This window comes from Haliaeetus albicilla, chromosome 1 (genome assembly GCF_947461875.1).
Source record: "Haliaeetus albicilla chromosome 1, bHalAlb1.1, whole genome shotgun sequence".
NCBI classification, from domain to species: Eukaryota; Metazoa; Chordata; class Aves; order Accipitriformes; family Accipitridae; genus Haliaeetus; species Haliaeetus albicilla.
The window spans coordinates 35,937,894-35,952,461 of NC_091483.1; the positions used below are offsets into that span (position 1 = coordinate 35,937,894).

Genomic DNA, 14,568 nt, shown 5'->3' on the forward strand with positions numbered 1-14,568 from the left:
AGCTGAAACTTTTGGCATTTTTTGCCAAAATGATCACATACTCCAGTAGAATAGAGTATGAGGTGGCCATTAGGAATTCATAACACCCAATCTAGGCTTTGCCACTTGACTCATTTTGTGCCTATGGGCGAATTACTTAACATCTTTTTCTGTTTCCTCCTATATAAAAGGAGAAAACTTATTCAGTTACCTCATAAGGGTGTTGAGAGGATTAATTACTTAATGTTTGCACAACATTTTGAAGACATAAAGGACATAGTAGAGCTTGATGCTAAAGGAGTATCTTGAGGCATCTGTACAGACTTTTTTCCAAACTCTTATTTACATAAATAACCTGGCAAGGCTAAGGTGACTGTAAGTAGCAGTAGGGATTAGAGGCAGGAGTAGTCAGAATTGTATATGAATAAATAAAAATGTTCCTTAAAAAGTGGTAGTGCTTTGCAGTTTTTACTGTTTAGGACACTAAGAAATATTTTTGCAAAATTAAAACTTGGAATCCACATGATATCCCGTACTAGCTTGAAAATGCTAAGTATTGGCAATTAACGTGTGGTGGTTTGCCCTAGATATTTTAATTTGTTGCTTTAAATATTTTCTTTGTTGCTGTTTTTATACTGGTGGTTTGTATAATTAATTATTCCTAATACAATGAGCTAATAAAGTTGAAATAAATAAGTTAAATATTGGCTGAACACATCTTCTGGAAAGGATGGCATTCATTGGAAAAGATAAAAAAATCTGTTTTGAAATTTATTAGTTGTACTCTGACAACAGTTTTTATATGCCGATAATTTTCATTTATAGTCTGCAGGTTGTAAACAGACTTCTAGATTGGCTAAATCCAAGAGGTTGTTCAACTGCTGGAACTTTAAAACATAGATTAAATAATAAATATATCTCAAGCTGTTTTAAGGTTGGTTAGTAAAACTGTGCATTCAGGTAAGCTTTACTCAGCCTATTACTACATGAAATACTGAGAGATTTACATGCTTTATATCAGTTTTTAAATAATTCTTTCTCTCTGGAAGTGATTTTGAAAATCTGCATATTCATCTTAAGTTCTTACTGTCATCTTGCTCTGCTTTTTTCTGCAATTGCACAAATCTTTCATGCCTACTATTGATCCCTTAAAACAAAAAAAACCCAAGGCCTTGAAGATTTGCTTTGTGTCTGACATAGGGGGCAGAGCTCAGCAGAAGAGTGGACCTGTTGTGTTAGCAGATGAAGTAAAGAATCCAGCAATGGAGAAATTGGAATTGGTGAGAAAGTGGAGCCTGAACACTTACAAGGTATGCAGACATATATTTGTGTGTGTATGTATGTATTCTAGAAATGAGTTTGCTGCTAGATCGGACTAAAGCTTTCAAAGTATTGTACTACTGTATGAAAGTAATCTGTTGTTGCAGTGAGCATAAGCAAGAATGCATAGGGAAGGCTTAATTTTCTCCCATGTAGCATTCTTTGTAAGCCTTTTTAAATCCTTAGTTTTAAGTGGAAAATCTTTCACAGGTATTACTGATTTAACAACATAAAGAATGTTCCATTTCTAATGTCCCCTTCAACATACAGAATGTACAGATTTCAGCACTAATGGTTGTAATTTTTGCTATCTTTGAGTTGACTGCTGATACAATAAAATTTTAGCTGATGGGGGAAAAAAGATCCATCTACAAATTCCATACTTGTTAATCGCTGTTCTGATGTTTTTGTTCTGTCTTGGCTGGTTGTTTTTTCTTAGTGTTGGAATTGTTGCTTCAGTTTGCGTGTGTTTTACTCTTGTATGGTGCTTCTTTGTGATCAATTGGGATCTGATGAAATTAAAATAATAACAAAAGAATAAAGAAAAGGTGCTTAAAGCACACAGGTTTGCCAGAAGTGACTCTTATTAAAAAGCCATAAGGTAAGGAACAATTGTCAGGGAATATGTTACTCTCAGGAGTTTTAAATGAAGACCAGTTTTGAAAAATAGCTTTTTGTTATGCCTGCAACTTAAATGACAGAGCTGTGGACGGGTGGGTTGTGCATCAGTGGGATCCACATCAAACTGTGAAGAAATGAAGAATCTGTGGAAAAAACTTCTTGTAAAACACAAGTCTGAATGCCTCCAGTGTTCTTAAGTCCAGGTAAGGACTTCCTCCCCAGTGAGGATGGGAAGTAGGGATGGAGACATTCTGCCCACTAGTAAATGCTTAAGCTGTTCTTTATGTTAGAATCAGAAGTTTGCATTTTTTAATGTCTAATTAAATGGCTTTTAGAATTTCTGTGTTTCTTGTAATCTAAATTTTGTTGCAGCTGCAGATGTCTGTCAGCTGCTCCTGGAGTATGCTGTGATCCAATCAGAATATGTGCTATTCAGCTGAAGCTGTTCTTTAAAATTCTGTTTAAGAAACATTGACTCTTGAGATTGAATCTGCTATATCACAATTAAATAGGAGAGAACTTGAACTTATTCTCTCTTTTTGGTGCCTTGATTTAGAAAACAAACCCAGAACTTCCCCATGTCTCAACTACAGAATGATTGCAAACCCACTTACGTGAAGCAATAGCCAGAGGACTAGTCAAAAATGCAGGGAAAAGTGGTCTCAGATCCTTGTTTAGAACATTATTTCTTTGGCATTAGTCTTTGCAAAGTCTGGAATTTTAGACTTCTTTCTTGGCTTAAACCTTCCCCTCCCTGAAATCCAGAATCTCACCAGTTATGGCATAGCAAACAAAGACTAGCACTTTCAGAGAACTTAAATGAATCTGTTTGCTTGAAATCTATAAGCTTGAAGTTGTTTCCCAAATATGTCTTAAGGAGATAGGTCAGTTATGATCTTTCTAGAGTCTCACACTGACTTCTTGTACGGCTTTTTTTGAGGAATAGGATTGTTCAGAGAGAGCTTATGAATTCATTCTGAGTTGAGGGAGCATTATGCAAATGTCCCTGGAGATGCCATACATTTGAAAACACTTTATATGTAGGCTACATGCAAAAAAGCATATTTAATTTGATTAAGGACAGTATTTCACTTTGTAGACATACTGGCTTGCTTTGGTTCCCATTAGGAAGGTCACGGGAAAAAGTCTGTTCCTTATCTCATAATAGCTAACTGATCAGAGGTTAGAAGATGCAGAAATACAGGGCAGGAGTGAATGATTAGTGGAGGGAAGTCAGCAGCTGAACCCCTCTGAGCTGAAATCTGTGCTATTCAATGTACCAGACGTTAATCTGCAAGTGGAGTTAGTGGTGAAACTTGCTGTTAGGAAGTTCTTTAGGAATCTGACATGAGTAGTTCCTCATGGTGTCTGATTCAAGAGTTGTGAAATCTAAATTGGATATGTTCAGAAGTCATACCCATCTGTGAAGAGATAATTAAGTATGCCTTCGTATATTTTGAGTACCTTTCATTTTGTCCCATATGCATTTCTGTGAATGAGACAATTATTTTGTTATCTCCCACTTATTTCTGTTTCAAGAAACTGTTTCCAACTGAAAATCACAGGAGGTTAAAGCTGCTCTTCTGTTTAGCCTAACCATGAATTTTTGTAGACTGTATTTAACTTTTTCCCATAATTTATAACTTGATAAGATTATTCTGTTGCCTTTGCAACTACTATCCCTCTTCACTCTTTCCAATCTTATGCTCCCTAGGAATCATGACTTAGCATCAAAAGAAATTGCCCTTCTTTCCATAATCAAGTGGCAAGAGCTTTTTCTGTTCTTTCCCCTTCCCCTCCCTCCCCCTTTGGATGAGAAAGGTGTTTTCGTTTAGCGAAAAGACATAGGCACAAGAAAGTTGTGACTCTTCCTGACTTTCAGCAATTCCAATAAAGAGCTTATCTTTTTGGTTTTCGTAAAAATTCTTAAACTTTGAGGGGGAAAAACCCCCCTATATGCCTGTTTTACAAGCCTCTCTTTAATACTGAGCTAATAGTGGAACATCTGTTTGAGACATGTCCAGTAATGTCTCTGTTCATCTTTTAACATACGCAATTTAAAATATATTTCTCTTAAATGTATTTTGGTGGAGTTTTTTCTTTGAGAGAGTTGTTTTTGTTAAACTTTGCCTTGCGTGACTTCTTTTTGAGGAGCATGGTCTTATTCAGGACAGTGTTCTTTTATAGATACTCTTTTAGAACAAAGCAAAATGGAATTAATATATGGAATTTTCTCCATTTGCTAGTGAGAATATACAGCAACTTTTGTGTCTGTACTAGTCTCTTCAGAACCAGAGTAAATCAAAATAGATAGGTGCATCTTCTTTCGCAATTATTCTTGTTCAGTCTCAGTGTTCAACTTTATCTTTAGCTACATCTCAGTTTAACAAAGTGTGCAGTTTAAGTCTTTCCAATTACTAGTTTTTCCTTACTTGTGCCTGCTGGGGTTTTTTAGGTGTTTTACTGTAACTTCTGAAGCAAATACTCCTTCGTTGAAAATAATTCCTTTAATTTATTCTTGCTTCCAAGTTTTGCCTTCCGTGATTCAGATTTTTCTCTTGCATTTCCATCCATAGAAGGGTGTGTGTGTCTCAACTTTTTTTGAAAAATAGCCAAAATTTGCCTACCAATTCCATAGTTCCTAGTGAAATGGTTATTTATGCTCTGACCACACTCATTGCTAAGCTGTATTTTGCATTTTCTGTTGCAGACTGTAAAGTTGTATTCTGTGTTGATATGATGTGTTATGCTCTCCCAGATTTCTGATTCTTGACAGACAAATGTCTCCTAGATTAGCTGTGCTCGCTCTTGTTAATTGGTTGAATCTAATGAAGTAGCCCAAATAGTCTGCACTTCCCAATCTGAAGCTTATGAGTTATGACCAGCTCATTCAGCTTGATGATTCTTGAGTCTTTCCTCTGTTTGTCTATTAAATTTAGAAAGGACATAAAAGTTCTAGCAGGTTAAATGTGTATCTCCTTTGGATGTAAGTAAAGACTGGATTAAACTAAAGTCCTTGAATTTAGAAACCCTAGGAAATCCAGTGCTGTAATATATTTGCGGAATGCGATATAAGATTGGCTTAGGCATTATTTCACCTAACAAAATAGCAGCTTTGAACTTAAGTCCCTTCAGAGTAGTTGTGGCCTTGACTACTAACTTAATTTCCTTGTAATTTGATTTCTAGCAGTAACTCTTCATATGTGTAATTTGGTTATCTCTTCACCTCTTGGGACCACAGATTAACTTCAAGTAATTTGCCATAACAGTAAATAATTTCTGCTTTCCATAGAGAAATTGTATGGCTTTGCTACACATGTGCTTTGCAAATGGCTTCTCCTATGTCTCTGTCAAGGGAAACCCCAGTGTGCATCTTGGGAGGCTCACTGCCAAGTTGGGCTCAAATCTCTGGCAGATAAGTGGAATGTGGTAGCAGCCTGAGCTGTCACAGTCATTGGCTGGGTGAAAGTGTCTACAGCCTTGTAAGAGCACGTTGTCTGCTCACTGTGTTAATGAACTGCAAATCTGTTAAGAATTTGACTTGTGACAGAGAAGAAATACTAAGTCTTTCTGAGACAATCAGCTCCATTTTATAGATGTGTAAATAATGAGAAATGCATTTTAATAATTTTACATATTTCTCAGTAGGAGTTCCCAGTTTCCCAGCCAGCTTTAAAAAACATGCTGAAAACCACCACCTCCTTACCTCTCCCCCAAAAAACCCTCCAAAAATAACATTTTTGGAAAGCATACCATGGGTGATCTGGAATTAGATGGTTGATAGACAAAGTCCAAAAGATCACTAACTAGATATTTTTATGCAGAACTAGTAATACTCCCATTAACTGACTTTAATGCAGTGGGCTAAATTGCTTCTTTTAACTTAATGATATTCACCAAACCTAAAAAGAGATAAGTGCTCTTTTACTTGAGAAACAATTAGTTATGCTCTTGATTTGCTAACTTGAATATTCATCTTAGTAGGAGTTGAGACTTGTCCAACTGTTCTTGCTGAGTCCAGATAAACTTCTAAAGAGTGTGTTGTTTTTTCAGTTTGTTGTGCAAACTTATATTGGGAGGGGTGATTGTGAAAGAATTGTGTGTAATTATACGTCCCTTGAAGCTGAAAATGGGTGTATGCTGTGTTGTCTTGAATATACTTGATTCTTTAAATTTTTTTCCCCAGTGTACACGTCAGATCATCTCTGAAAAATTGGGTCGTGGCTCAAGAACAGTAGATCTGGAACTAGAAGCTCAAATAGATATATTGAGAGATAACAAAAAAAAATATGAAAATGTCTTGAGACTGGCACAGACACTGTCCACACAACTTTTCCAGATGGTACATACCCAAAGGCAACTTGGAGATGCATTTGCTGACCTGAGTTTGAAATCATTGGAACTTCATGTAAGACTTTTATAGTGTTAAAAAATAAAATGGCAGAGATGAAGATAAGCCTAATTGACTCATGCAGGGTATATAGTAGTTAGCAGCTACTTTACTAAACATTGTAGTTAAAAATATATTACATGCTGTTTATGTTAAAAGCTTATGTAATTCACTTAAAACTATAGGAAATTATTGAAATTACTGTAGTTCGTTATTGTTTCTTAAATGTTTGCCTTTAGTTGATGGTTGGACTCAAGAAATGACAACTTTCCTTTGTATAGAAAATGCATTTTACTATTAACTTTTGCTTCTAATGAAATGTCATCAAAGTGTTCCAGAGTGTTACGTCAGTTCAATTACAGGATGTCTTTGGGGAATATGCCTGGGAGTAAGTAGAATAGAGCACGTTACTTCAGTTGTGCACATTGAATGTCAGTAAATTATTTTTCTGTAGCATATTTAAGCATTGAGATTTCATCTCGAAGTCCTTTTTTAATCAGAATTTTGCCACTAATAGGACTAAGCCATATTCTTATGTTGTTTGGAGTTTCTGAGCAAGAGAGGCAATCTTTAGATATCTGCATTGGGGTTGTTATGATTCCTTGGTTTAGAAGTTTATGTAACACTGGCACTTCTTGTTGCTGATAATAAAACTGTCTGCTGTAGAGAGACAGAAGGTAGATGTTGCATACGAAACATAGTAGCTGCCTCGCTTCTACATTGATTGTTCTGTACTTCCGAAGTTAAAGCAATTTGATACTGCTACTGATCCTTTGGAAGAGCAGTATTAAGGGGCTCAGTGATTCCCTAAAACATAGCTGCTGAAACAGCCCAAATTATCTTTGTGGTTATTAAACTTAAAACCTCTGTCTGTTTGTTTTTCCCTTTTCATGATTGTCTTTTCCCATTGAGGGCGGAGGTGGAGTTCATGCTTGCACAGAGGAACCTTACTTAACTGATAGCTAGCTGAAAAAAAATGGAGAGTCCTGCACTGGAGTACAGGAGTTTTTAATATTACAGTCTGACAGATAAAAATTTGTGAAAGTAGAGCACTACTAGCAGCTAAGAAATGAAATAATCTGCTAAAAGAAGAAGTTTTTAATAATCAGTTTACTCTTGACACAAATACAGGCGTGTGGTTTGTGGCAGAACTTAGTGATTGTTATGACGTATGTGCTGAAGCAGGATGTTTCTTCTGAAACTTGGATTAAATCTGGCATCATGCTCTTGTTTAATGAATGCGGGTTTTTTCCATGAATAGCTTGTAACTTCTAATGGGAATACTGTCCTTCCAGGTTCTTTCAGCATCTTGTACTGGTCTTGGAATTTGTTTCAGTCATTCATCTCTTGTGTAGATTATTGAATGGGGCTGTTGATGAAAATCAAATAAAGGTTTCTGCTGCTGTAATAAAAGTTATCTAACCTTGCCTCTTGGAGACTTGCCTGATGTTTGTCTCTTTCCTCTTTGTGTTTCCCTTTTGTTTAACCTGTACTGTATTACCATCTGTAGCCTGGCCTATTCTTCCTGGATGCTTGGATAGCATTGTTGCCTCTAAAACTTGTGCAAGACTAAAAGTAAAATTTCTGAACAGGTAGTCTTTAACATTTAACATGATAACAGGATATAAGTCTAAAAAAAAAAAAAAACCAAAAACCCCCCCCAAAAACCCACAAAACCCCAACAAAAACCCCGAAACAAACAAAAGCAAACCCCACACCACTTCTTAAGGTAGTATTTCTTATTTTATACATGATAACAAAATGAGATCCTAATGTGTTATCTGCAGAGTTATTACTTAATGTGAATGTTCTTCTGTTTCTCTTTTGGATGCAAAGAGATATTCTGGTTCCACGCTTATGCACCTGCAGTTATACAGAGAGATTAATTCCAATTTTAATTGACCTGTGCGTAGAGCATGAACTGAGTGTAAACTCTTGATACAGAAAGGATTTCCTGTCTGTTTTGTAAGAGGTATCTGCAGAGGTCATGGACAAAACTCCAAAGCTTTTGTATGAAACTGTACAAACCAGTAGGAGGACAGTTTTGGTGGCTAGCATGTTTCTTAGTACTGCAGGCCACTGCAGTCCCATCCTTCTTACCTCCCTTTTTTTGAATTGGTAGTGTTGCTCGTTTGGGTCTGTGATGATCTGGGTCAGAGGACCAGCTGGAAAACTAATTGCAGTCTTGCTGCAGGAGGGAAAAGAGATGGGACCAAACACTGCTGAAAGGGGCAGTCCCACTGCTGTTGTCTCTGCCTGTATACTCTATTTCTTCCACCTGTTAGTGCTTGTGTTACTGGCAATGTTAGAGCAAAACCTGCTGAAAAAGACTATTTTATTTTTTTGTTTGTTTCAGCAAGATCTGTAGTGATTTGGCTGACTGCTTTTTGCCACCCAAGCAGCTGTGCAAAGCAAAGGTGACATCTTTCGCAGTGTTTACAGGGCTTAGCTCATGAAAACTTGCCCTAAGTTCTCTTTTTTTCTTCTTCAAATTGCTCACTTCCACTGCACCTCCTTTTCTAGAGGATTCTTCCCTTACCATTGCCCCTTACGCTTACACTCATGAAGTTGTTAATGTTAACATGAAATATCATTTGGCTTTGCTGTTTGTGTTCTAGACAGATGAAAGGAAACTGGGAGAATACAGCACTTCTGAGTCAATTGTTGGCAGTGTGCAAGCCTAAAAAGACCAAGTTCCAAATATGAACCTTGTGTGTTTTACAGCCATTACAACCAGAGATTGCACTCTTCTGTGAGAACTCCCATCTGCAGAATATGAAGATGCCATATGGATGACATAAATATAATAATTGGACTCGTTTGGCATCCATGCATTAGGAAAATCTTTGCAGCCTTGATCAGGGCTTACACTGCTGTTAACAAAAAGACATGAACAACCATATATCCAAATGTGACTGAAATGCCTTGGAAATAATTTTGCCCTTGTCCCTTTAAAATTTATGGCTGAGCTACATCATAATTTTTATTTGCTATCCATTATAATGCTCTGCTCTTCAATTATGCCTGTTAAACTTTGATAGATGTTAGGGTTTTCTGCAGTTCTCTTTTCCAGAATGTAAGAATAAAACTTAATAGCTAATTAATGCTGTGTGCCCTTGTGAATTTAGTTATATTACTGTATTTAATGTAGTGGTGTCTCTGTTGGTATTAAAGCATTACCTAGACAACCACATGAGAGATGCTGGATTAAAACCCTGCTTAATGACAATGTAAAGATTACATTAGTGCTTACTTCTAATTAACATTCAAGACTTCTGAGTGCAGAAAAATCACGTTATAAAATAGGATTTAACATCACGCCTGGTAACAAAATTGTGAACTATGGTTTACTGATGTTAGAGAGATTTCATAAAAAAACTGTGAACTTAATATTTTATTGAAATCTTATCTGTTTAATCATAACCATACCCAAACAGAAGTGAAAGAACTGCCACATCTGTGTGTTTGTATTTTTTTATATAGTTGCTGATGAATGTTATGACTTTAAATAATCTACAGTTTTGTTTTCTCTGCTCTTTGTTTATAGGAGGAGTTTGGCTACAATGCAGAAACACAGAAACTTCTAGCTAAAAATGGAGAAACTCTTCTTGGGGCTATTAACTTTTTTATTGCCAGTGTGAATACATTGGTGAATAAAACAATTGAAGATACTTTATTGACTGTGAAACAGTATGAAAGTGCCAGGTAGCTATTCTGTGTCTAGCTATTTTCATTACAGACTAATCTTCAGGAAACAGACTTTGTATTAGCTTAGTCCTTGTATTTTAGTGACTAACCTGTCAGATAGAAACCTTGTAACACAACTCTCATATAATTAGGATTTACAGTTAACTGCCTTGTTGCACATATCTTCAAATGTTTTGTAAATGTTCTGTTGTAGACTTAATTTTACTTGTTAGCTTTAGGTGTAATTATAGTGATCTTTTCCTGCGTGCTAGATTAAGGTGGCTTTCTAAGCAGTGTGACAGTGCAAGATTAACCCTTTTATCCAGCTTCATTGCAATAGGTAAAATAATCTCTTTGACTGAAAAATATTTAATCTTGTGTTTCTGTTGATGCACAATATGTGCAATTCATACTTCAATTTTTATGCAGAAGTTGCAGGCTTGGTCAGAAAGGGGAAAATAAAAAAGAAATTTCTTAGCGAGTGAATAACATCTAGCAGTAGATAATGGGCTTCCTGCCCTGGAGAAGGTTACTTCTGGATGTAGCATAGTACTCTAAAGCTAGGTTCCCTTTTCCTGTCAGGGTTTGGACTTGTGGTCCTTTCCAATGCTTGGTTCTGTTCTGACTTTCTTTCACTTAACAGGATAAAGTGTGTTTCTTTTAATTTGCCAAAGGCTGTAGCTTATGCATATAATTTTTTGTGATTTTTTTTTTTTTGTCAAAAATTGCAAACCACATGAGTTTTGAAGTTCTTTCCCCCCCTTTTTCTAAATTGTTCTGTTCTAATGCTTATTTATAAGCAAAATAGTAGGTTATTGTTTTGATATTTAGGTAAACTTTCAAAAGGTATGAAAGGGAGAATTAATATGAACATATAACATATTGCTTTATTTTTGACACTAAAGTATTTAAAAAGAAAAAAAAATCAGTTCACACATTTTCCAGGTATCTCCTTGAAAATTTACACAAAATAAATCTGCTACAATTGTTCTTGCCAGTCATTGTCAATATATGGTTATTCACTCCTGAAATACCTTCATTACTTTCCCTTTCTGTTCATTAAAGAAATCAAGTGTTTTGCCATTTCAATAAGGCAAATAAATTACAGAGGTTCTTTCCTTACATAGCCAGTCCATCATTTTGTAATGCGAAAATAGGTCACATTTATTTCTGTGCCTCTTCTTCCCTGTCCCCAGTTGCAATTCAGCATTCATCTGTTCCCCTCTTCTGTCAACTCTCTATTGGTTTGTTTCCTTTTTGGAATTAAGTCGTAAACTCTCTAAATAAAGCCTGAATCATAGTGGCAATGAGAATCAGGAAGAGCCCTGTGAATATTACTCCTTTTGCCTCTGAAAACGTTGTACTTTATTTTGGAGAAGCTATACCAACTGAAAAGTTTTTTATAACCAGTTTTTAATCCTGATTTGTTTCCAGTTTTAGTAGTGTCTGTGAGAAAGCATATTTGAAAAAGCCAGAAATAGGTTGGTTTGTTCCATTAAAATTGGCATCTATCATGTGCTGATGTGCTAGGTTCCATTATTTGAAAGCTACAAAGAAGTATGGAAGGAAGAGTGAGACTTTGGGCAGGGCTGCCCACAGCCTTCGATTGATTTCTGGTTATTGTCTGTTGCTTTACTTGGTCAAGTGCTAAATGGCTGTGAACAAAGGAGCATATGTTGCAGAAGAGGAGGAAGAAAAAAGCTAGAGGCTATTATTACATTTGTCTCACTCATTTGCAGTAATGTTTTAAAACATAAAACTAGTTTATCTGGCAAGGATCCAGTGCTTGGTAGGCTTGTGTGTAACACTGGAAAGCAGAAGATTAATTTAGTGATACAGTCTTTAAACTATGAAGATTCCATAGGTGCTTTTCCCACCTAAATGCTATGTGTTGATGAATAGAAAGCTTAACTTAAATAAACTTTCTTGGGGGGAAAAAAAAAAAGTTAGTTAATGTTTCTGAAGACAAAACTGAGTATTCAAACTTACTTCTGTATTAAAAAATACTTTTAAGACATTCTGATTTTTTGCCATTAAAATGAGAAAGAAGGTATGACTGGTTCATCTCTATTCATGTAATAAAATGGTATAGTCTAATATGGAAGGATATCAAGGAGGTTTATAACTATTTTAATAAATAGTGGTGTATGAAGACTAACTGGTTGAATTAAAACGTTGTCAGGTATCTGGAGGCAAGAGCCTATACCATAACATCAATTCTGTTTTTGCTAGCAGTATCCAGGGTAGATCCTTTGGAGAGAACAAGAATAAAATTCAAAAAAACTTTTCATCTGTCTTACTTAGAAGCGGGATATATACTTTTAGTGCCGAGTTAGCTTAAATACTTACCTGGCTGTTAGTCTTAACTTTCCGTCTTTCTCTTCCCTTATCTCCTTCAGTGGTGGTATTGATCCAGAGAGTCTGACTTCCGTAAGAAAGTAAGATAGGCCCTCAGCAGAGTATAAGTAATGCATCATCTTTTTGCAGCCTTTTTTCCATAGGGCAGACAAGTTATCTCAAAACTATTTGTGGAAGAACTATAAAACTGTTCTGATTAATGCATACAGAGAAGCCTAGAGCATGCTGAAAAAGCCTTGGGACAGTTTGGTAGAAGTGAGCCATTGCTCAAACATCTGCTTAAAGGGGATGTCCTGCTCTTGGTGCTTCTCTTGCTCTCAACACACACTCTTTACTGAACTGATGCAACAGCAGAAGAATAACCTGAAAAAAATTACTAGCTTTATCTGGGTTAATAAGCTGAGATGTCCCAGGAAAGGCTCTGACCGCTGAAGCCAGTGCAAAACAGAGGGTTGGGTGCATGTGGTTGAGACAGGAGCAGAAGAGGGAGGGTACTTGTTGAGGCGGCTTTATACAATGTACTTAAGGGAGATTTTGCTTGATAAATGGGGGGGGAACTTGCCTGGGTTTTTTATTTTTTCTGTACTTGACTGTTTTGTTCATCTTCTATTGTACTTGGCCCTATATGTAAGGTCTGGTTTGAGACACTGTGCCTTCAGATTTTCTTTTTTCCTCGTGCTCTTTCTTCTCAGGATTGAATATGATGCCTATCGAACAGACCTAGAAGAGCTGAATCTTGGCCCTCGTGATGCAAATACTCTGCCAAAGATTGAGCAATCACAACAACTGTTTCAAGTGCATAAAGAGAAATATGATAAAATGCGTAATGATGTATCTATCAAATTGAAATTTTTGGAAGAAAATAAGGTAAGCTACAACTGATGTTATGTTTAGGAGTTTTGACTTGTAAGTTTCTGCTTTGCTAGAAATACTTTAGTTGTTAGATCTTAAAATATATCTTAATTAAAAAGTAGAGTGAGCAAAGAAAATAAGCTGAATTTTCTGAGTTCTTGCTATATCACTGGAGGACACGCTTTTAGAGCAGGTAACCTTAAAAGGCCCTAATCAAGCTGCTCCAGCTACAAATGGCAAACATTCTGGCAGTAAGTCTCTTGTTGATATGGGAGGTTTCAAGTTTGGAAAAGCATTATTTTTCCAGTTTATTGCATGTAATGATAAAATGAGTTGTATAACTACTGATTTAAGATTCAAAGTAATACTTATGTTTGACGACACTGCCATGGAGGATATGCACAAAGAAGGTGAGAGAACTCTGAAGAGGCTTCTTGAAAATTAAGCTTTCTTTAATAATTTGAACTGAGAAATACAACTTTCTATAATTAATGCCCTTATTGTTTCTTAATTCTAAGCAGGGCTCTTGAACTGTTGAAGGTTTTTTTTCCTATATGTGTTTATTCCAACCATACCATTTCATCTATACCCTCTTAACGATGGGATTCTTACTCCTCTTATTCTGTCTACCAGGCAAAAATAGAATTACCATACAGAACACACTTTTAAACTGTGCTTTCTTTGATAAACAAGTCCTTCTAAATTGTTTCTAATTAGATGTAAAAATTAATGTCTTTCAAGATCTGATTTCTGTTCATACTCACAGTAAATGAAATGCTTATAATCCTCTGTGGCTACATTTCCTATGTCTTCAGAGGGAGGAAAAGGTAATAAAAATTTACACAAAAGATAGCAGTTTGTCAGTTTGTCCATGTCTAGCAGTGGATTAACATTTTCAGTATGGGTTAGTTCATATATTTTAAAAATCTGAATGTAGGTGACAACTGCCTGTCAGAGAATACAGGAGTGGTCCCAAATGACAACAGTAGCAAACCATGCTCCTTGCGTGGAAGGAAGAAACTAAGGGAAAATCATGGGAACAAGCTAAACCAATTAAAACTGATTATTATTCTGAATTCTTAAATATATTATCATATACGCAATTGTGTCAGCTACTTAGAATAAAGATGGAGGACAGGGAAGAAACATGAACCGTCAACAGATGGGAAGAAAGAAGTGGAGAAAATCAACAAACCTGTTGGTTTCCAAAACAACATATGCTAAAAAAGTACCTCCTGAGCACTGTTACTTCATATAGGCATTTTGCATTAGGACCAGGAGTCTGGAATCACATAGCCATGAAGAGTTGATGAACCAGATCATCAGATGATTAAGAACTGGTATTGCCCTGACTTTCATTG

The 14,568-nt window shown here is 36.0% G+C and overlaps 1 protein-coding gene across 5 annotated transcripts in view; it reads left to right on the forward strand.

Moving 5' to 3' along the window:
* The window catches only part of ARFIP1 (ARF interacting protein 1), a 45,436-nt gene that overhangs the window by 22,257 nt on the left and 8,611 nt on the right, over positions 1 to 14,568 (forward strand). For all 5 annotated transcript variants that reach the window (XM_069785355.1, XM_069785385.1, XM_069785366.1 and 2 more), the window contains 4 exons: positions 1,180 to 1,289; positions 6,107 to 6,328; positions 9,858 to 10,015; positions 13,048 to 13,222. In XM_069785355.1, the coding sequence (XP_069641456.1) occupies positions 1,180 to 1,289; positions 6,107 to 6,328; positions 9,858 to 10,015; positions 13,048 to 13,222 (665 nt within the window). The remainder of the gene's footprint in view (positions 1 to 1,179; positions 1,290 to 6,106; positions 6,329 to 9,857; positions 10,016 to 13,047; positions 13,223 to 14,568) is intronic.